Source organism: Microcaecilia unicolor, chromosome 2 (genome assembly GCF_901765095.1).
Source record: "Microcaecilia unicolor chromosome 2, aMicUni1.1, whole genome shotgun sequence".
Classification (NCBI taxonomy): Eukaryota; Metazoa; Chordata; class Amphibia; order Gymnophiona; family Siphonopidae; genus Microcaecilia; species Microcaecilia unicolor.
This window is the reverse complement of record NC_044032.1, coordinates 577270108-577293763: the sequence shown is the minus strand read 5'-3', so window position 1 is coordinate 577293763 and position 23656 is coordinate 577270108. Positions and strand designations below refer to the sequence as shown.

Genomic DNA, 23656 nt, shown 5'->3' with positions numbered 1-23656 from the left:
AATGGACAAATGCATGGTGATGCACATTTGAAAAGAATAATCAGAATCATAGTTACCTGATGCTAGGGTCCACCTTGTGGGTCAGCACTGAAGAAAAAGATCTAGGCGTCATTGTAGATAATACACTGAAATCTTCTGCTCAATGTGCGGCAGTGGCCAAAAAAGCAAACAGGACGCTAGGAATTATTACAAAGGGGATGATGAATAAGACCAAAAATACTATAATGCCTCTGTATCACTCCATGGTGCAAATGCACCTTCAGTATTGCATTCAGTTCTGGTCGCCGTATCTCAGAAAAGATATAGTGGAATTGGAAAAGGTTAAAGGAAGAGCAACCAAAATGATAAAGGGAACGGATCTCCTCTTGTATGAGGAAGGGCTACAGAGGTTAGGGCTCTTCAGCTTGGAAAAGAGATGGATGAGGGGAGATATGATTGAGGTCTTCAAAATCCTGAGTAGTGTAGAACGAGTAGAAGTAAATCGATTTTTTACTCGTTCCAAAAGTACAAAGATTAGGGGACACTCAAGGAAGTTACATGGAAATACTTTTAAAACAAATAGGAGGAAATATTTTTTCACTCAATGAATAGTTAAGAGGAACCCAGTCCAAGGAAGAACTTGGCTGAATATGTACTCACCATTCAAGAGAGGCTGAAGAGAGCAGGTGATGCTGCCAAGTTTTGCCTGGAAAAGGTTCAGGCGGGTCAAGTCCAACCCTACAACCAAAAGGCCATTCAACAAACCTTCCAGCGGGGAATAGTCTTAATCATTCTACCCTCTTTTGAAAGCAAGCTGCTATGTAAGTGGCAAGGACCTTATGAGGTCGTAGAAAAGACAGAGGCTATCAATTATAGAGTGGCACAACTTGACAAGAGGGAAAAGGCGAAGATCATCCATGTTAACCTAGTGAAGAATGGGTCCCTTTGGCAGCAGCCCTAGTGCAGAACGATGATTTTGGCCTGGAAGTCACAAGAGATTCCAGACCCGTGAAAGTTCCATTGGGTGACTAGCTCTCCGACTCACAGAAGGCTGACCTGGAGCAGTTAGTACATCAAAATGAAGACATCTTTTCCAAAGTGCCGGGCCAGACCCACCTTGCCACTCACGACATTATTACCAAACCAGGAGTAGTGGTCCGACAGTATCCCTATCAAATCCCAGAAGCTCGGCAGTACAGTGCAGTTTAATTTCAAATGTTACATTTGTTCAGAAACACAAAACTTGAAATAAAAGAAAAGAAAATATTAAAATTTGCATAAATTAAAAGAAACGTTTCTTATTCAAAACAGTAATAACATTGGAGGTGTCGATCAAGCATACCTTGCCGAGTTCTCTTCATTGACTGCAGCTAGACAAAATCAGAACAGGTCTCTTGAACAGGAACTGCACTGCCTTCATTGCCTTCCTGCATTAAGACAAAGTTTTAATCTAGAAATAAGTCTCCTGGCATCCTGGTTTGTCACTTGTCCACACTTAATTGTGTCATCCTCTTCAGTTTACTTCATATGTTTGTCTGAAATTTGCTCAATGATTTCATTCTCACACCCCTCATTTTCATTGTAGCATTGAAGACTGTCGTCAATGGATGAAAACTGTTCATAGTTTTCCATCCGGTGCACTTCCATAACATAATTTTCATTACCCATAGCATTTTCATTTTCAATCTTATCCTATGTGTCCATTCCAAGTGTTTAATCCCACAGTGAGCAAAACAATGCTGAATGATTGTGCTGCTAACATGTCGCCAGCTATCAGCAGCTAAACTGCACTGCTTGTAAAAGATCAATCTTTGCACTGACTTCTTTTGCTTTGTGAGCATCTTCGTGAGCAAATTTTCTTCTATATCGTCAAGGATATAAGTTACCAGTTTCGCACAGTATAAGGTTTTCAAATTTTTTATGATTCCCATGTCCATTGGTTGCACCAGAGATATGGTGCTGGGACATAGAAATTCCACCTGGATATTTTCAGACAGTCAATGTGTGGGTGCACTGCACAATTATCAAGGACCTCCTCTGTAATTCAATGTCCCAGCTCATTAACCAGTTCTTACAATTTTCCAATGCCATCAATGCACTTTGGTTAGCATGATACAGAACAGGTAAACTTTCCTTACTGATCCTTTAAAACACCGTGGCTTTGCACTTTTTCCTTTAACCAGCAGCTTATGTTTATTGGTTCCTGATATGTTGGAACAGCATAGCACTGTTAGACAATCCATAGATTTCTTTGAGCCCAACAGTGTTGTGTGTTTATAGATCAGGGATCCATCAGGTATAGCACTAGCCCTGTTTTGTCAGTGTTGTAGATGTCATTCGCACAAAATTTCCAAAGCAATCATGGACGTTTTATAGCTTTGTATTGTTCAGCGCTTATAGCATCAGCACTGTCCTTCTCTCCATGTGCCTTCTTAAACTTTATCCCAAACCTTCATTTCCATCATGACAACCAGTCATCTGTTGCTTTAAAATAGTTGTGACGGAGTTTTCTAGCTAACTCCTCTGACTTGCCTGTTACAATTGAGAACCACTGATTCAGGACCTCTTCTACAGCAAGATCCTTACTGTCACACTTCCGTTTTTGAGAAACACCATGTTGCCTCTCATTTAGTGCACACATTTATCAATTTCTCTTGCTGTTGTACAACGTGTGCTACTGCTATTGTGGATTTTGGCACTCCTTTAATCTCTTCCAGCTGGCGCTGACTTGTGTTTGGCGGTTGTTTTCTCAATTCTTCTAGCAAGGTGATTTTGTCTGCGAGTGTTAGATCTTTCCTTGGCATTTTTTCAGTGCATGCCACAGATGGAACACGACACACCCCGCAGCAGCACTTGTATGCAGATGTAGCCTGTAAAACCTATAAACAACTGTCCAATGATTGCCTTGTGTGTGTAATTAAATTGGGATGGGGAGTGAGAGTACAAGCACTTTGGATACAGAGGGTAAGGGACAGAAAGAGGACTGAGAGTGGGGAATGAAAAAGAAAAAAAGAGAGAGAGGATTGCGGGTTAGAGGAAAGGAGAGAAAAAGCATAAGAATGGGAAGAGGTAGAGGTACAAGGGTTTTAGGCACCCTAGGCAAACCTTCAGCCTTGTAATCACCCCCACTTAGCTCCCAGCAGTAGATCCAGCATAGCACCCCTTCCTTCTTTGCATCAGTGGCTCTGGTAATACATCCTTAACTCTCTCCCCCTCCTTTGGCAAATGCTCATAGTCTCCAGCAATCATAAGAGCATAACAGTTGCCCTACTGAGTCAGACCAAGGACCATCTGGCTGTTTCCAAAAGTGGCCAGTACAGGTTACAATTCCTTGATAGAGTCCCAAAAAGTGGCAAGATTTCATGCTACTTAATCCCAAAGATAGGCCTGTGTCAGCCACTGCTTATCTTAACTACAGTTTATGGATTTTTCCTCCAGGAATTTGTCCAAACCTTTTTCAAACCTAGCTACATTAGTTGCTCTTACCACTTGCTCTAGGAACAAGTTCCAAAGCTTAACTATTCCTTGAGGGAAAATATTTTCTGTATTTTAAATACATTTTAAATGTGCCATTTTATAACTTCATGGCATGATCCCTAGTCTTTGTACTTTTTGAAAGAGTAAACAATTGATTCATGTTTACCTGTTACACTCCATTTAGGATTTTATAGACCTATATAATTTCTCCCCTCGGCAGACTCTTCTCCAAGCTGAAGCACCGTAAACTCTTTAGTCTTTCCTCATATGAGAGTCCTTCCATTCCCTTATTTGATCACCCTTCTCTGTACCTTTTCCAGTTCCACTATATTTCTGAGATGTGGCTACCAGAATTGCACACAGTACTCAAGATGCAGTCTCACCATGGAGTGATATATCCTTTGAGTTATTCTCTGTTCCTTTCCTAATAATTCCTAACATTCTGTTTGCTTCTTTTTTGGCCACCACTTCACACTGAGCAGCAATCCACTATGACACCTAAAACCTTTTCCACAGTGGTGACTCCTAATGTAGAACCTAGCATCACGTAGCTATAATTTGGGTTATACTGCCCAATGTGCATCACTTCGCAATTGTCCACATTTAAATTTCATTTCCCATTTGGCTGCCCATTCTTCCATCCTGCCAAGGTCCTCCTGCAATTTCACAGCTTTGAATAGATTTATTTCATCTGCAAATCTGATCATCTCACTCATTATTCACATTTCTAGATCATTTATAACTAGGTTAAAAAGCATTGGTTCCATTATGGATCCTTACGGCACTCCACTAAGTATCTTTCTCCATTGAGAGAATTGACCATTTAACCCTACTGTAGGTTTTCTATCTTTTAACCAGTTCTCAAGAGTCTGTCATGGGCTGATCTCAATATTGCTTCAACAGGATGCAACATTTGAAGGAAATCCCATTTGTAGTAAAGTGAAAAAGAGTCTTTCATGAGAGACTTTGTCAAATGCTTTCTGAAAATCAAGATACGCTGGCTCACCTTTATCCACAAATTAGTTTATGCCTTCAAAAAATGTAGCAAATTGATGCAAATTTAGCCTCCCCACCACCAACTTCCAGCATTGTTTTTCTCCCTTCTTCCAGCAGAGGGGAAGATAAAACTGAAGCACAAACTGACTGTTGTGCACTGATTACAAAACCTATAAAATCCATAAACATCAGCCTGACTCCATCTTCACTTGAACTGAAGAACCAACATGCAGCTTTGGAACTATGTAGCTTGGAAGTGAAAGAGATTAAACCATCCCGGAATAAGAAAGAACTGAAAATTATAAAACCCCAAAGTTTCAGGATCTGTAACCACTGTGCTTCAGTGGCGTAGCTAGGGGAGGCGCCAGGGGAGCGGGTGCTCCCCTAAATGGAGTTCTGCCAGCGTTGGTGCCTATTTTTTTCTCAACGTGTTGCATTGAAAATGTGCGCTGGCGGAAGTCCGCTCTTGCGCTGCTTTTGCTCCCCTCGTGAGGTCAACCTGGTTGTGCTTCTGTTGTGCTTATGAACTGAAGGGTAGTGGTGGTTGTGACTGTTTTCTGAGGGATATTGAGACATCCATCTGCTAGTCAGACATGATGCCCTGGATGGTGTGCTGTCTGTTGGGTGCCATGAACTAGGAAATAATGGACATAATGCTTACAATTAGGCATTATTTCTGATGTTTATTGGGTGATCGTCTAGGATCCCGTGATCATCGAATGGTGGGGTTCAGTATTAGAGCACATGGTGATGGTTCATTCAAAAGTGAAGGTCCAAGACTTCAGGGAATCTAACTTCATTAAGATGAAGGAATACCTCAGGGACCCATAAGTTGGATGGAAGCATATAAGGGAAGAGGAAAAGCAGTGGACAAAACTGAAATGAGATAAGGGCAACAAATTGACTGTTAGGGAAATAAAAAGAAAGAGACTATGTTCTTGAAAGGAGTCAAAAAAGTGAAGGAAAAAAGGTTAGCATTCATAAACTACAGGTGATTGCATGAAGAAAAAGGCAGGCAACATATCTGGAAAAAGGTACAGAGAATTAAAAATGAAGGAAAGATGTAAATGGAAGAGAAAATAGCCAATATAGGAAAAAGGGGGTAAAAGACTTTCATTTAGCTATATTAGTGAGGGAGGAGGTAGCATTATGGGACTCAACAGAGAAAGCAATAAAAATAATTAAGATCATTGCTCTACAAGAAAGTTGTAGAGCAATGATCTTCATTATTTTTCCAGTTCAGGCCACTTTGGAAAAACTAAAAACCTCAATATGAAAGCCAAGATTGTTGTTGGACAAAGTGAACAGTACACAAGGCATGGGGGAGGGATTCCCCTTCCAATGCCACTACTAGCCTGGTGGCTTCCCCCTCTGATGATGTGGTCAGCCTGGCTGCTTACGCACATTTAGAGTGACTTATATATAACTAAAATGAAGTCTATTCCTCCATACTTTCTCTGTCCCTCAGTCCATATGTTTTTGTTATGTTTCATGTTTATTCAATATTTGCTTCAATATTAATATCAGAGTGGTCAACATCAACTATAGAACAGAATTAAAATAATATGAAAGAAGTATAGACAAACAATAACATACATAGTAACGTGGAGGGGCATAATCGAACAGCGCCGGCCATCTCCGAGGACGACGCCACGAAGGGGCGGAGCCAACCGTATTTTCGAAAAAGATGGCCGGCCATCTTTTTTTTTCCGATAATACGGTTGGGGCCGCCCAAATGTCAGAGATGGCCGGGTTTGAGATGGCCGGCATAGGTTTTCGCCCATAATGGAAACCGAAGCCGGCCAAATCCAAGGCATTTGGTCATGGGAGGGGCCAGCATTTGTAGTGCACTGGTCCCCCTGACATGCCAGGACACCAACCGGGCATCCTAGGGGGCACTTCTAAAAATTAAAAAATAAAAATAGCTCCCAGGTGCATAGCTCCCTTACCTTGGGTGCTGAGCCCCCCAAATCCCCCCCAAAACCCACTCCCCACAACTATACACCATTACCATAGCCCTTATGGGTGAAGGGGGGCACCTACATGTGGGTACAGTGGGTTTTGGGGAGGGTTAGAGGGCTCCCATTTTCCACCACAAACGTAACAGGTAGGGGGATGGGCCTGGGTCTGCCTGCTGGTTTTTTTTTTGGGAGGGGGTTTGGAGGGCTCCCATTTTCTATCACAAATGTAACAGGTAGGGGGGGATGGGCCTGGGTCCGCCTGCCTGAAGTCCACTGCACCCACTAAAACTGCTCCAGGGACCTGTATACTGCTGCGATGGACCTGAGTATGACATTTAAGGCTGGCATAGAGGCTGCCACAAAAAGTTTTTAAAGTTGTTTTTTGAGGGTTAGAGGGGGTTAGTGACCACTGGTGGAGTCAGGGGAGGTGATCCCTGATTCCCTCCGGTGGTCATCTGGGCAGTTTGGGCACTTTTTTGGGACTTGGACCTAAAAAAAAAAGGGACCAAATAAAGTGGACCAAATTCTCGCCAAGGACGCCCTTCTTTTTTTGAACTTTTGCCGGCCCCATGATAGAACGCAGTTGAAGCCGGCCAAAATCAGCTTTCGATTATACCGATTTGGCCGGTTTTAGGAGATTGCCAGCCATCTCCCGATTTGTGTCGGAATATGGCCGGCAATCTCCTTCGAAAATGAGCTGGATAGTAACATAGTAGATGACGGCAGAAAAAGACCTGCACGGTCCATCCAGTATGCCCAACAAGATAAACTCATATGTGCTACTTTTTGTGTATACCTTACCTTGATTTGTATCTGCCATTTTCAGGGCACAGGCTGTAGAAGTCTTGCCCAGCACTAGCCCTGCCTCCCCCCACCGGCTCTGCCATCCAATCTTGGCTAAGCTTCTAAGGATCCATTCCTTCTGAACAGGATTCCATTATGTTTATCCCACGCATGTTTGAATTCCGTTACCGTTTTCATCTCCACCACCTCCAACAGGAGGGCATTCCAAGATAGTCAAACCAGTGACGTATAGCAGGAAAATATTTTTTTAGCAGCTAATGTGTCTCCATCAGCATGAACCCCATAAAAACATAAGAAAAACCATGTTGAGTCAGACCAAGGTCCATCAAGCCAGCATCCCATCTCTAATATTGGTTTGTTTGAGTCACAGGTACCTGGCAAATCCCCCCACCCCCATAGTAGATCAATTTCTTATAGCTTATTTCCAGGGATAAGCAAGGCTCTTCCAAGTCTATCTGGCTAATCATTTATTGTGGGCTTTTCCTTCAGGAACTTTTCTGAACCTCTTTTGGACCTCTTTTAAGTTAGTCACCTTGACCATGTCCTTCAGCAACTGATTCTACAGCTTAGTTATGCACTGTGTGAAAAAATATTTTCTAAGATTTGTTTTCAATTATCGTTCCTCCATACCTCTACCTCCTTCACCATCATCACTGTTGTTACTGCCATCATGAACTGCTCACCAAAATCATCACTAACCCTTCCAGACAATTCAGGGCTGAAGAAAGGACAACAGCGAGGCAGTGCCTTCAGCTGTGTCTTCCTCCTACGCTAAAGGAAAAATAAAAAAGTACAAGTGGACTTTCAGGAATCAGAATTCCTCCTACGCTGCCAGACTATTATGCTGTGAACTGTGTGTTCAAAGCATAACCCCCCCCCCCTCAAAAAAATATGCAGAGCAGGCTAGAAGGATGTAGAGTGATGTACTGCCATTGTCCCCTGAGTCTGCAAGAGGTATAAGACGGAGAAAGAGAGGATTGTGGAAGAGGTGGTGCTGCAATGATCAGGAGCAAGTGGGGTCACTCCTGCTCCCACTACAGCACCAGGGACTCTAGTAAGAGCCAGGGCTGGGATTGGGGATGGGGGTTTATGCTGGCACTTAAGGCGGATTGGAGAAAACCAGAGGTGGTTAGGGGTGAGTTGGGTGATGATCAAAAGATTCAGGTTGTGCTCAGGGGAGGGAAATTTGAGGTCCAAGTTCAATTTATTTGATATACTGCAAATCTAGTATATAAAAAAAAATGTAAGTGGTTTACAAAGTAATGCTAAAAATGCTGGGGAATGAGTAATTTAAAGAGACAGAACATGTCTAAAAACAGGACATACATAAAAACACAAGAAGACAAATATGTCAGGTTGTCTGCTGGCCCCATAGTGTGCACCTTTAATGGCACTGGAAAAGTAAATTTTGGGGGCTTTTCTGTTTTAGGTTTAAGAGGATATGAAATGATATTTACACATTCCAAGTTGTTTCAAATGCACATCCCTCTGTTGAAGTTCTAGGGAACATCAGCAGACAGAAGTGACTAGGAGTTCTCAATAACCTGGCTACATAACTGTATGCTTATTGATCGTGTGTAGTTTGCAGGCAGACACACATGTGGACAGAGTCTGGGAGGAGCACAGGCAAGACTACATTTACACATACATTTCTAGCTCTATGGTTGGCATAAATCCTTGCACCTAAATTTTAAAAATAAGTAGAAACCTCCTTTCTTTTATAGAATAGGCACCTATATACAGATGCACAATTATGAAACTGCCCTCCATGCAGCCCTGGATTAACCATTAAGCAAAATACCACAGAGTTTTTTCCCCTTAGCTATCATGCCCTTAACTTTTTCACTGTCATCTGCCACACCCATTATCCAATATAAATTTCAATATTTTTCTATTCATTATAAATATATATGTTGTTTTCTCTCGTACAATAATGATATTTCTCAGCACTTATTGAGTAAATGTTTTGTCAGTTAAGCAATGGAAGGGCCAAGGGACACCATTGTTGGGCTTTGCTTAGGGCATCAGTTGGCCTTAATCTGGCCCTGCTTCCATGGGTCACCTTTAATTAATTACCGTGACTCCTCTCCTCACCCCTCAGGGTAATGAAGAGTCTCAGCTGGAAACCCGACATAGGGACTGAACTAGGCACTTCGTGATTGCTACTGAACCACTGATTTGCCCTTGAACTGTATTTCTAACAATTCACTCCCTGGTATAATAAGCTACACCGTTATTTACCCTCCTGTTTACTAAACTGCACGGCAATACCGACACAGCCCATTCACAGTGAACCGGCTTTGTCGGCATTAGCACATGACAGCCGCTAGCGCGGCTTGGTAAACAGGGGGGTTAGTGTGGTGGTTTGTTTTCGATTTTCCATGCTAACCTTACGGCCAATGAAGTAAGGGTTTCAGAGTGGAAAAATCCACTGTAAAACTGCTGCACTAAAGGGTAGGGTGGTCTGCAGACAATTTGCATGCAAACTGACTGAGCTGTGAATTGTTCCTGATGTAAACAACTGTGCTGAATTTTGGAGTGTTTTTTTCACTTCACCTTTAGCACACAAACTGTACTTCTTTCTCACCCAGTACTTTCCTTGCCCTTAATTGTCTTGTCTGTATTTTTAGATTGTAAGCTCTATCGAGCAGGGACTGTGTCTCTGTGTCAGGTGTTCAGCGCTGCGTGCATCTGGTAGCGCTATACAAATGTTAATAATAATAATAATAATACTTCAGACCAGGATTGAAACAAAAGTCCTATGTGGGAGAAGCAGGGTCACCTGAGGTAATCACCACAGAGGACCCCTGGCTGAAATGAGCCTGGTTCTTACCCCCAACCAGAGTCTATCTGGTCAATGGCGCCCGAGCTGGACCAGAGAGCCTTTGCTGCAGCTAGACCCCTCAGACCAATTATATTTACCTCAGCCAGGGAGGCATATTATATAAATCCTGGCACCTGACTCCTAGCAGTGTGATACATTGCTATGGACCAGCCTATTAAATAAGGCAATGCCTTCTTTATTGGGCAGGGGGTCAGGTGACCCAGTAATTTTAGCAGATGGTGATAGGGGATTCCAGTTGGACGTTCCGGCCAGCCTTTACAAAAATAAATATTTACATTCCTGTCACTGTGCACCAATCCCCACTATTGAACTGACAGGGACACATTTTACTTCAGATGCAGGAAAGTTGCAATTTGCTGTGGCATAGCGGACCACCAAAACCAGTTCTTTCTGTTTTGGTTGAATCTGTGGCTGAAATTTGCTGCTTGATTTCAGCCAAAAACCAAAGCTGAAACTGGTCCAGCCCTCAAAAGGGAAAAATCCCCTATTCCATTCATCTTCTCTTCTTCACTTCTCTCCCGCCTCAAACAGAAGAAGCCCCTTCCCCTGTCCAGAGCCCCTGCCCTTGGTTTATCATATCATTGGTAGTCTAGTGGCCAGAAGGGGTAGAAGTGATCCCCAGTCACTCCTGCCCATGCTGGCTCTGCTGACCAAATTGGCTGCCAGGACCTCCTGCTGGAAGTCTTGGTAGCCATTTTGAGATTTTTGTTGAATCCGAAGCTGAAACCGAAATTCTGTTGCCTTCTACTATGGTGGATGCGAGTTGTTTTCTTTCAGCCAGTACACACTGTTTTTAAAAATATATTTTTACTGAAAAATAGTATTTACAATAACAAGCCATCAACAAGGCTGTGCATGTTAAATAAGCAAAACATTACACTTAGGCATATATGCACATACCATACAAATTCACAGATGGGGAAGTCCTCCAGTGGCACCCATATTTTAGAGGGCTGTAGCCAGCTCCACTTCTCTGCAGTCACTCATTCATATCTGTGGATGACAGACTTTGTTCCATCCTACATTTATACATTAGGAAGCATTATCTTTCCAACACCTCGTGACTTTTTTTTTTAATGCTACTTCCATGAAACATCATATGGGATAATGGTACTGGAGAAAATATTTCTAGACTTGAGACAGTGACTTAGTTGCAAAAACTGAAAGTAACATTTGGGGGTAAACTAAAGTTCAACTGTAACTGCCTAATGTTTTATAATGTCTGTTCTTAATTATCCCAAAGTCCAAAAACTTTTGTCTTGCCAGCCTTTCCAGAATATGGGAACCTTATTCACTCTTATACTGTCATTATACCAAAAGGATATTTTCACCAAAAGAGGTGCCGCTGCGGTCATGATCCTATGTAACCTATAAAATGCTTACACAGTTGAACCCAACACCAAGAGTTCTTTTGCAAAGCATTTTTATAGCTTACTGCATGGAGCCCTCGGTTTGCATTTTAATGTGTTTATCCATTTTTATCCAGAAGGGTACCACCAAGTTCCCTTCTGGTCATGATGGGTGTAGAATCACTATACAGCAACATTCCCCATGCGGATGGCATAGCTGCATGTGAGAAACTCCTAAAAACATCCACACTGGACCATCAATACTCACCAGAAACCATTACAAAACTAATCAAATTTATTTTAACTCACAACTATTTCCACTTTAACAATGATATCTATCTACAAATAATGGGCACTGCGATGGGCACCAGGACAGCACCCCAATATGCCAACCTCTTTATGGCTGAGCTGGAAGAGACATTTCTGAATACATACCAGACCAAACCCCTAAAATACTACCGGTACATCAATGACATTTTTATGATTTGGACTGAGGGGGAAGAAACTCTGAAACAATTTTACAATTCCTTCAATACATACCATCCTACAATCAGATTCAAAATTGACTACTCCCCAGAAAAAGTCAATTTTTTGGACACCACAGTCTCAATCAGCGATGGATATATACAAACTTCCATATACAAGAAACCCACAGACAAATGCAGCTACCTCCACAACTCCAGCTTCCACCCTTCACATACAAAAAGATCCATTATTTACAGCCAAGCCACAAGATACCACCGTATCTGCTCTGACCCAGGGGACAGAGAAAGACACCTTGAAATCCTGACTGCATCATTCGAACAGAAAGGATACAACCCCAAAATAATCTCCAAGAATATTGCCTTCTCCCTCAGAACACCCAGGGAAAAATCTGCTACAGTACAAAGAAAAAAAAGCCACAGACAGAATCCCCCTTATAGTGACATACAACCCAGAGCTAGAAAAATTAAGAAAAATCATAAAAGATCTGCAGCCTCTACTCCAGGAGGATGAATTACTGAAAGAGATATTCCCATCCCCACCAGTGCTGGCCTTCCGACAGCCACCCAACTTAAAACACAAGCTAATTAGAAGTAAGCTCCCAATACAGACTCAAAAAGAAAAGAATGGCACACATCCTCGCAATATATCCAGCTGCAAACTATGCCAAAACATTGCAAAGGACCCCACGGTCATTCACAAAGGAAAAATATTCAACATTAAGGAATCTTTCACGTGCTCATCTTCCAATGTGGTATATATAATTCAGTGTAAAAAATGCAACGAAGGCTGCTACATTGGAGAAACAAGTCAGATGCTAAAGAAGAGATTTAATTTACATAGACACCATATGAAAAATGCTAGTACCAATAAAGATGTCACGCCTGTGGGGCAGCACTTTACAAAACCAGAACACTGTACCAGTGATTTCATGGTGAGAATCCTGAAAGGGAACTTTAAAACAATACAGGAACATAAGACCTTTGAAGTCAGAATGATTAAATATTTTGACACCCACCAGACAGGACTTAACAAAGATCTTAAACCCATACATCTATGCTGATGATGTTACAATATATATCCCGTTTAAAAATGACCTATCAGAAATTACAAATAAAATCAATCATAGCTTCCAAATAATGAATTCGTGGGCGGATGCTTTCCAATTAAAACTTAACGCAGGAAAGACACAGTGCTTCATTCTTTCATTGCAATTCAATAGAACAAAGTATGTCAACATAAATACACCAAATCACACTCTTCCTGTTGCGGATACCCTGAAAATCCTGGGAGTCACAATTGACTGTAATCTTACTTTTGACAGTCATGTGAAAAATGTAACAAAGAAGATGTTTTATGCAATGTGGAAGCTAAAAAGAGTGAACCCTTTCTTCCCAAGGGAGGTATTCCGTAATTTGGTGCAATCACTTGTTTTAAGTCATTTGGACTACTGTAACTCCATCTATGCCAGATGTAAAGCCCAAATTATTAAGAGACTCCAGACAGTCCAAAATACTGTTGCCAGACTCATATTTGGTAAAGCGAAATATGAAAGCGCCAGATCCCTCAGAAAAAGATTACACTGGCTCCCACTAACAGACCGAATTACATTCAAAATTTGCACTCTGGCCCATAAGATCATCCACGGAGAGACCCCGACTTATATGTCAGACCTTATAGATCTACCAGCAAGAAATACAAAAAGTTCTTCACGTACCTTCTTAAACCTCCACTACCCTAACTGTAAGGGACTTAAATACAAGTCATTATATGCATCCAGCTTCTCTTACATCTGCGCGCAACGTTGGAATGCACTTCCGAATCCCTTAAAAACAACACACGTTCTGACAATCTTCCGGAGATCACTGAAAACTAAATTATTTAACGAGACTTACAACAAGAACCCTTCATAAAAGACTCACTATCACATCTGTATTAGAACTAATCAACATTGAACTTCTAATTTGGTTACTTTAATCACACTGTATATCTAATATATATTAATTATTTCTTTATTTCTAGTTTTCTTGATATCTAATGTACCTTAATTGTAACAATACTTTGTTCTTATCATACTGCTTATGACAATTGTCATTGCGGCATAATGTAAGCCACATTGAGCCTGCAAAGAGGTGGGAAAATGTGGGATACAAATGCAGCAAATAAATAAATAAATAAAATCTGGGTTTTCTAGCCCATTATAAACCATAAAATTGTACTGTTTTGTCACCCTCCTGTCTCCATGCATATCTCCCTGTCCCTCATCCAGCCGACTCTTCCCGTCTCTCACCTATCCATCCCCATCCTGTTAGACTGTCACTGGAATGCTTTGATGTTTCACTTATATATACTGTCATCTACCAACATTTGCTTATTTCCGAATCTGACGAAGAAGGGCAACCTTCGAAAGCCAATCAAGAAATGTATTGTTATGTCCAATAAAAAAGGTATCAACTTATTTTCTTTTCCATGTTTTATTTTGTCTTATTTCTATTGATTACATTTTTATCCAGAAAGCATGGATGTGTGTGTGTCTGTGTGTCATTGGAGCCGACTCTGTGGGTGCAGTGGGTGCTTGAGCACCCCCAATATAGAGAATATTCATTGAATGTGTCCAGGGAGGGGTTATTTCCACTGGGCTGAGCACCCCCAATAATTTTGAAACGTTGGCTCCTATGGTGTGTGTGTATGGGGGAGGGTGAGAGGGGGCAAGAGGGGGCATTTCTTAGCTTGTTGCTGCTCCACTGAAGCATTCTAAAACATTACATCCCTCCCTATATAAGGTGATTATCACAGATGCCCCTTTCCCTATTACTACTTCACAGAAAGCTGTTAGGTGATGTAAAAAATTAACATCCCCCCCTCCCTTGGAGAAATTCCTCCCTCTCCCTACACCCATGGTCACTGTGTAACTCGACTGTGATAGACATTTTTGTGTGCAGAGGGTGAAAACTGGATCTGTGAGGGCAACTGCATCTTCAAATGGTTTCTATGTACACATTTGTAAATGTTCATTGTTGATTGAGCAGTCTGTTTCAATTCTGGGAGGATGAAATAAATTGGCAAGATTTGTAAAATTGTTTGAGATCCTCATACCTCTGTCTATATCAGACAAAAATTGTCAATGAACCAGTCATTTCTGGATGTCTTAGAAAATATACAGCATCGTTTCACAAACTTAGAACATAAGATAATTCTATAAACACATGCATGAAAACAAAATAGTTTGCAGATTCGGTGCTATGGGAAAAATCTTTGTTTAAAGTAGGCCCAGTCTTGGATAAGGGAGTGAAAGGACATACTTTATAAAGGGGAGGGACACTGCATGAGGGAGGAGATTTACCAGTGAACAAACTCCTCACTTTCCTTCTGCACTTTCACATGGCAAACTGCCATCTGAAGACGACAACAACAACATTCCCAGTGACACTTCGAATATACGCATAGCTAAATAACAAATTATGGCTTATTTATGTTTGGTAAATTCTACAGAGAGTAGTACCTATACTAAACCTATTGTTATTTTACATAACTCAGTGAAAATAATCAGGCTTCCACGGTTAACATTGTGCATTAAGGCACTGTACTTTCAGCATATTTAAACTACACGAGACTAAGACTATGCACTCAGCCAAAGGGCAGCTTCACTTCTAATTCGCTCCGTGTCAGTTTAAATAGTCCTCGGCGCAGCTTTTGTCATAGCAGGCTGAACAAAAATGCATGTATCAAGTGGAGGAACCACAATATAACTTGTTTAGCCCTCTCTCTTTCAGGATTGCGGGGATAAGAAGGAGCGCCTGTGGCTGCTCTTTCCCTCCCCTGTCCCGCAGCACCTCCGGTTCGCGCCTGGCAGCCCGGCAAGTGCAGGGTTAACGCTGTGGAATGCAGGAGAGAGGAATGTGCATGCAGATGAGACGGCCGCTAATCTCATGCTAATGAGCTGCTGGCTGGGAACGCGCTGGGTCATTGGCTGCCTCCCATCCCCAATCCAGACCGCTCGGAGCTGCCCGTGGAGCCCCCGCGAGCCACCGGCCCCCCAGGCGCTGGAAGCCAGCAGTCATGGTGGATTGATACCGAGTTGAATCGGCGGAACCACTTCTTTCTTTTGTTGTTTGGGCTTGCGGATCCTGCTGACTTTCACCTCTTGGATTGTTCATTCTGTTGCTCTTCCCCCGTTTTATTTATTTGTGTGCTTCCCTCCCCCCCCCCCCCCCGTACTTATGGAGGAGTTTTCCGAGCCTGATCATGCCTAGGAAAGGGAATGGGCAGCTGCCCTTACCGGATGGCTGGGAAGAAGCGAGGGATTACGACGGCAAGATTTTTTATATCGACCACAACAACAAGCAGACCAGCTGGATCGACCCCCGAGACAGGTATGGGTGGGGGTGTGAATTTATTAGGGGGGAGGAAGGGGGAAGAGAGAGGTGTATAGCGGGTAGTAGAGTGAGAGAGAAAATCACCAGGGGAACATCATGCCGGAGGAATTTGGGGAAGAGGAAGGCAAGGCAGGGAAATCCCATGGGCAGAGAAGAGAATCTCCTTTTCTTGAGAGGAGGGGGTAGACAGGGGAAGAAGAGGAGAAGGTCTGAGGGAACATAAAGAAAAGGAGAGGAGAAGAACAAAAGTGTTAGCCTAGTTGGAAACTGAAGAAGAAAAGGGGTGGGGGTTGAGGAATGCAAAGCAACTTTCAGGGCCCTCCGTCCTAGGGGTGAAAAAGGGGACAGCATGAAAACTTTATGAAGTCTTGCCCTGCTCCCACACAGAGGGAGATTCTTTGTGTTTCTTTTTTCTATAATTATTTCTTTGCATAACATATGGATCTCTGAAAAAATATATTTAATTCCTGTTAGGACGGGTCGTTTTTTTTTTTTTTTTTAGTTCGGGGGGGGGGGGGGGTAGTGTTGATTTACGTTTTAAAAAACATGCATCAATTAATCTGCCAGCTATAATTTATTGGTGGGGGTGAGAGGGAGACCACAAAAAAAGGGGGGTGGGGTAGTTTAAACTGTAGTTTCCTTTCAAATTGAGTCTCTCGTCTTGTGTTACCTATTTTTACCCTGGGAGGATACAGCTTTCTGCCCTGGCAAGTTTGCACCGATTTCAAGAGGGGCTTCTTGAACCCCTGCTTGCACCTACTGAAAGTAGATGAGGCTGGAACAGCCTGGTACTGAGGCTGTGGGCAGTCAGGCCTCATCATCCCAGTCCCTAGGCCACAAGCCATTCTGGTCAGGCTGGAGGAGGGCTTCTTCCCTATGACATGATTCATATGGATACTACAGCAACTTTCACCCTGTGCTGAAAATAGTGTGTTATTTCTCAAAGCTTTCCGTTAACTTTGAAACTCTCTTGTGAAGGCTTTGTTCTCATTGCTAAATAGGCTATCCTGGGCTACTTATAAAGCATCTGTTAAAACATTCATTATGCAAACCAACATTTTTTTTCTTTTGTAAAAGATTTTCAAGACTTGATTTAAGGACCTTTAGACAGATAAAGTAGGTGTTTGACGTTTGCCATCAGATGTCTTATTGTTTGATGGAGTTGACAATATAAGAACATTTGTTTAAATTAAAATATAACTTGTATTACTCATTTGGATATTTAAATGTGCTTACCAGTATTCCACAAATTGTAATTCCAGATCTGCATATTGCTTTTGGATGCTCAGTGAAAGGTTGACAAGCATTTTATATGTTATGTCAAACTTACTGTGACATTTTATCAGATCTGACTGTACATTGTCAGTCACACTGCTAGTTGTTTCTCTGTTATTGTACTTTTCAGTCTAACCACCTGAGACTGAAATTTCCAAAACCTGGAACTCTGAAATATTTACTGAGAGAAAAATACTTGCCTAGGTTTGTGTATAAAGTTGATTGGAACATATATAGCTTAAGTCAGAGGCACTTTGTATCTGTACTCCCTGAACTCTTTTACTAAAGTGCAATTAACCCAGGGTTTAGCACATGTGAACTGTTAGTGTGTTTGAGCATTCAATTAACAGCTTAACACTTAGAGGGTAATTCTATAAGGGGGTACCTATCTGAACCTATTCTATAAAGAAAAATAGGCACCTATCAGCAGAAGTGACCGAAAATGTGCCTATTATAGGTAGGGTGCAAACACTTATACCAACCACAGAGCTGGTATAAATGCTTCTACCTAGCACTCACAAAGTATACACCATCTTATCTAGGCTTGTAAGTACAGAATACCTCTTAGCTGGAAATTGTTCATTTATGCGCATATGTGCTCATATGAACAAGGCTGGCCCAAGGGTATCGAACACCCTAGCTGACCCTTCAGCCATGCCACTACCCTACCTCTAATCAATCTTCAGCCACACTGCCACACCCCTGGAGTCAAGAATTTCCTTTTCCTCTCTCTACCTGCTTCTCTCCTTCCTGTCTTAACACCCCCTCCCTTGCTAATCAGCTTTTCATCTCCCCTTCCCTACCCCCACCCTGTGGCTAGCAATGATCTCCCTGTTTCCCTTCTGGCTCCCAGGCCTGCCACCCCTTTGCCTTTTCCCAGACCAGCCTGAAGATTTAAAAAAACATCACAGGCCCGCACTGAAGTGCCGCTTTGGCCCACCCCTTCCATTAAGCAGACCGTGTTGGAGGGAGACAGAACCAAGTGGCGCTTCAGTGTGGGCCTGTGCTTACAGGTTGTGTTGTGCACTGACACTTCTTTAATCTCATGGCTGGTCTGGGAGAAGGTAAGGAATGGCAATGGGGGCAGGCCTGGAAGCAAGAATAGAAGTGTGGGAAGGCTCTGGTGCATGCCAGAGCAGTGCTTCCCCCCCCCCCCCCCCAAAAAAAAAAAAAAATTCTTCTGCCTAGGTGGTTGCCTAGATAACCTAGTGGCTGGGCCAGTTCTGAATGCAAGCATTCGCACAAGTTCTGGCTACCTAAAACTATGCAGCTCCCTTTAGAATTTCCCCTTCAGTGTGCGCTAATTCCTACGTTAACTGACAAACAGGGTTGGTCCAAGCATTAGGCAAGAGAGTAGGTGTTACCTAGGGTGGCAGCTTCTCGGGGCAGCAAAAGCAGCTACAGTCAAAGCAAAGCAGTAAGTTCTGACAGGCTTTACAAACTCAAGAACCATCAGTGCCTATTTTTACCTGCAAAACAAAGTTTAATATGAAAGCATGATATCCCATTACATATGATTATAGAACTGTTGTTGGGTGATCATGACTTTAGAGAGAACTTATAATCTTGGAGGGAGAACCAAATAACATTGATTGTGGACCCCTTGTTAACTCATTAATTTGTGCATGCATCTGTCCTGTGCACTCTATATAAAATCTAAGGTAACACAGCAGATAATGGGACGCTATATGCAATGCAGTTAGCATGCAGTAACCCCTGAATTCTATATATTGTGCTTGCATTTGCACGCCTAAATTTGTGCATGCACAAATTAATTCAGTAACAAGCCCTTAACTATCAATTGGGTGTTAGAAGCCAATTATAGGAAGGTAATTGATATAGATTAAAATTTGCACACGCATCTGACTGTGCACTATTCTATAAAGCACAATGCTTAACTACTAGCCTGTAACTCAAAAGGGGATGTGGCCATAGGCGCGTTGGGGCATTCCGAAAAGTTGCGTGCCTAGTTATAGAATATGGCCTCAGTGCACCTAACTTGATTGCCAGCATTTACACCAGGTTTCAGCAGGCTCTGCCGATTTTTCCCTATGCTGGCACTGTGAAGCGCTCGATGCTGTAGGCCTATTCCGGTATATGTACAGATTATTTTTTGAATCAACGAATGTACAGGTATTATGACTCCTGATGTAGGCATATGTCGAAACGCGGTTGTGTCGAGTCTCTTCTACTTTAGGCTATTGGATTTGATGAATCAAAGATTTTTCACGACACCCTGGGAATCCTGGCTTTTTGTTGCCTCACATTCATTCTTTGCTGTTGTACATTCATGAGGCCTGGACCTCCTTCTGTTGTGCCATTTATACAGTTCCCGCCTAAGTGCATTATCTCTGCATTAACTCTATGAGAAGATGGTGGGCACATGCCCGACAGTTAACACCGAAACTTTGTAGGTACCCCACATTAATATTGGTTGTTAACATGCTGTAACTGCAAATTTTGTTTTTTAAAGTTCAAAACCATCTTTATTAAATTTTAAACATATAAACAGAAAAAGAAAGACATCATATAAGACGTAAAGCACATATGGCATGTGTACCCAAACAGTGATGCAAGGTAATACAAAATAACAAGGTCATATCCTATAAAGCACTGCAAAATTTTAATGCAGCTTAGGAGGAGGGAGCACATATGTCTTTTTCAACACCATTCTCCACCCCCAAACATGCATTACGTTATGTGTATTAACCTTTATTGTTTATCCCTTTTTGAATCTGTGGAATTGCTGACCTGATGTGACCAACATCTGGAACTGGGTGGAGGAGACTTACTGACTATGCCTACACCATGATGTCATTGTTTAGATCAGGGCAAGGAGGTGAAAACACCCCCTGCCCTGCCCCCCCCCCCCCCCCCCCCCCCCCCCCCCATTATTCAGATATGTTCAAAACCACTTAAACAGTGATAGGCCATAAGATGCCGTTGTATCGCTCCATGGTGCGACCGCACCTGGAGTATTGTGTTCAGTACTGGTCTCCGTATCTCAAAAAAGATATAGTAGAATTGGAAAAGGTACAGCGAAGGGCGACGAAAATGATAGTGGGGATGGGACGACTTTCCTATGAAGAGAGGCTGAGAAGGCTAGGGCTTTTCAGCTTGGAGAAGAGACGGCTGAGGGGAGATATGATAGAAGTGTATAAAATAATGATTGGAATGGATCGGGTGGATGTGAAGCGACTGTTCACGCTATCCAAAAATACTAGGACTAGAGGGCATGAGTTGAAGCTACAGTGTGGTAAATTTAAAACGAATCGGAGAAAATTTTTCTTCACCCAACGTGTAATTAGACTCTGGAATTCATTGCCGGAGAACGTGGTACGGGCGGTTAGCTTGACGGAGTTTAAAAAGGGGTTAGATAGATTCCTAAAGGACAAGTCCATAGACCGCTATTAAATGGACTGGAAAAATTCCTCATTTTTAGGTACAACTTGTCTGGAATGTTTTTACGTTTGGGGAGCGTGCCAGGTGCCCTTGACCTGGATTGGCCACTGTCGGTGACAGGATGCTGGGCTAGATGGACCTTTGGTCTTTCCCAGTATGGCACTACTTATGTACTTATGTACTTATGATGTTGTTGGGAACAGGGAAGAGGAAAAATGTACAAATTTAATTTCTGGTCATTAAAAAAATAAATAACTCCAGTATAACATGCCTTTTTACTTCCTTTATCATTAGACAACATATGTGCCTCATGTAGAGTCTGAAAAGAAGCACAGAGTCTCATGTCTTACTGTACCTTGTTCTCCTTCTCTTAACAGCTCCACTGCACATTATTGTTAATTTATTTAAATATTATTTATATCACCCTACCAGCTATGAGCCATCCAAAGCGATTTACGGCATATATAAGATGTACCGCAGCTCAGTACAGAGACACAGAATGGACAGGCTCTACTTCTTGGTGCTTAAAATATTACAAAAATAAAAAATAAATTAAGAAAATGTTTTGGTTTAATGGAGGATTTTAATAGCAAATTATCAAATGTAATGTTAGGGCTGTAATAATTAAGGCGAGCTCTAGTGATGGATGTTGTCACCGATTGATCTTTTGCAGTGCTTCTCAGCCCAGTTCTTGGTACACTCCCACCAGTCAGTTTTCAGGATATTCACAATAAATATGCATGAGATAGATTTGCATACATTGGAGGCAATACATGCAAATTTATCACATGCATTTTCATTGTGCATATCCTGAAAACCTGACTGGCTGGATGTGTCTTGAGGACTAGTCTGAGAACCACTGCTTTAAATAGTTCTCTCTTTAATTTGCAAAGTTCCTGGTAAAAGGACAGTTACATGGAATGCAGAAATATTTAGGTTTTGAATGGTTCTCGTTAACGCAATACCACTTGATTTCTTATCCCGGAAAAGAATCAACAACACTTGACTGCTTAATTTACTTTGTCATTGTCAGCAATCGTTGTCTAGGGTGGTCCCGGGGTCCAGTTCACAGAGGCAGTGGGTTCCCAAAGAATACGCAATCCACACGGATTTGGATATATAAAGTATATTATATTTGCATATATGTATTGGCTCACAGCACTTAGTACAGGTAACTGGTACAGGGCTACTCCTGACAGTCATGTACAAACTTTACTACAATACCACTCTGTATTTCTTGATCTGGAATTGGCGATCGCCATTACGGTGCAATGTAAGCCACATTGAGCTTGCAAATAGGTGGGAAAATGTGGGATACAAATGCAACAAACAAACAAATAATATTAGTTTTTCATAGTGGGCACAAGTCTTTAGCAGTTAACTGATCTATAAATAGAATGAGGTAAATATTGTATAGCAGAGGTGGGCAACCATGTTCCTTGAAGGTCACAACCCAGTCGGATTTTCAAGATTTCCACAATGAATATGCATGAGATTGATTTGCATGTACTGCTTCCATTGTATGCAAATAGATTTCAAGCATACGCATTGTGGAAATCTTGAAAACCCAACTAGATTGTGGTCCTACCCCTGTTCTATATCTTATTACACTAAAGCAGTGAGTCTCAACCCAGCCTTCAAGACACACCCAACCAGTCAGGTTTTCAAGATATCAACAATGAATATGCATGAGATAAATTTGCATGCATTACTTCCATTGTATGAAATCTGTCTCTTGCATATTCATTGTGGGTATCCTGAAAACCTGACGAAATTTTAAAAGAGCCATCCTTTTAGCTTGCATACCACTCAGGCCCAGATGTACTAAACAATCGTTAGAGCCCTTCCCTACCGATTCCCTTAGCGAATCGGTAAGGAACGGGCATGCATTAAGGAAGGAGAATGCAAATGAGCTGCTCGTTGTAGCTCACTTGCATTCTCTATTCCATCGTTAAACACTCGGCCAATTGGCCGGTCGAGCATGTGCAGAGCAGCCAAGCGTTATGCTGGCTGCTCTGTGCATGCCAAATATGCCTTCCTATGCCGCCCGAAGACGCTGCGCCGCTCACCCCCTCCGATGCGGCTCGATCCAGAGGACAGTGCAGTTGAGGACGCCAATCCAAAAAAAAATGTCCATTTTGGCCGTCATTCCCCCCGCAATAATAAAAACGTCCTTTTTGGCCATGCTTCACTCAGCTGAGAGACCTGAAAGTCTCTGAGCCAATCACAGCATGTTTAGCTCAGCTAAACGCGCTGTGATTGGCTCAGAGACTTCCAGGTCTCTCAGCTTAGTGAAGCACGTCCAAAAGGGACGTTTTTATTATTGGGGGGGGGGGGGGGGGGAATGTCGGCCAAAATGGACGTCTTTTTTGAAGCGGTGTGCTATTTTTTTTTTTTTTTTTTTTTTTGAGTGAAAGACGTCCATAAAGGATGTCCCTGACGAGCACTTGACTTTTTTTCCCCCGATTTTTTTTGTTGTTACTTTTGTAGCAGTTTTTCAATCCCACGCAGCCCCAATGAGAGGTGCAGACCTCTCGTTATATTTTCCAGCGTTAAGGCAATCGGAAAAGGTTAGTGCATCTCATTACAATAGGGTTTCTACACAATTTGCTCATTTGCATTTCCGTTTTCCTTAGCTACTACAGTCGTCGGAAAATGGTTTGGAGAAGTCTTTAGTGCATGCCAGGGTTTACTACTTGCTCCTTAATG

At 42.2% G+C, this 23656-nt stretch overlaps 1 protein-coding gene across 1 annotated transcript in view; it reads left to right on the top strand.

The window, feature by feature from the left end:
* Positions 1-15936: 15936 nt before the first annotated feature.
* The window catches only part of WWC2 (WW and C2 domain containing 2), a 306912-nt gene continuing 299192 nt past the window's right edge, over positions 15937-23656 (top strand). The window contains exon 1 of the mRNA XM_030191517.1: positions 15937-16267. Coding sequence (XP_030047377.1) covers positions 16140-16267 — 128 coding nt within the window. The 5' untranslated portion in view covers positions 15937-16139. The remainder of the gene's footprint in view (positions 16268-23656) is intronic.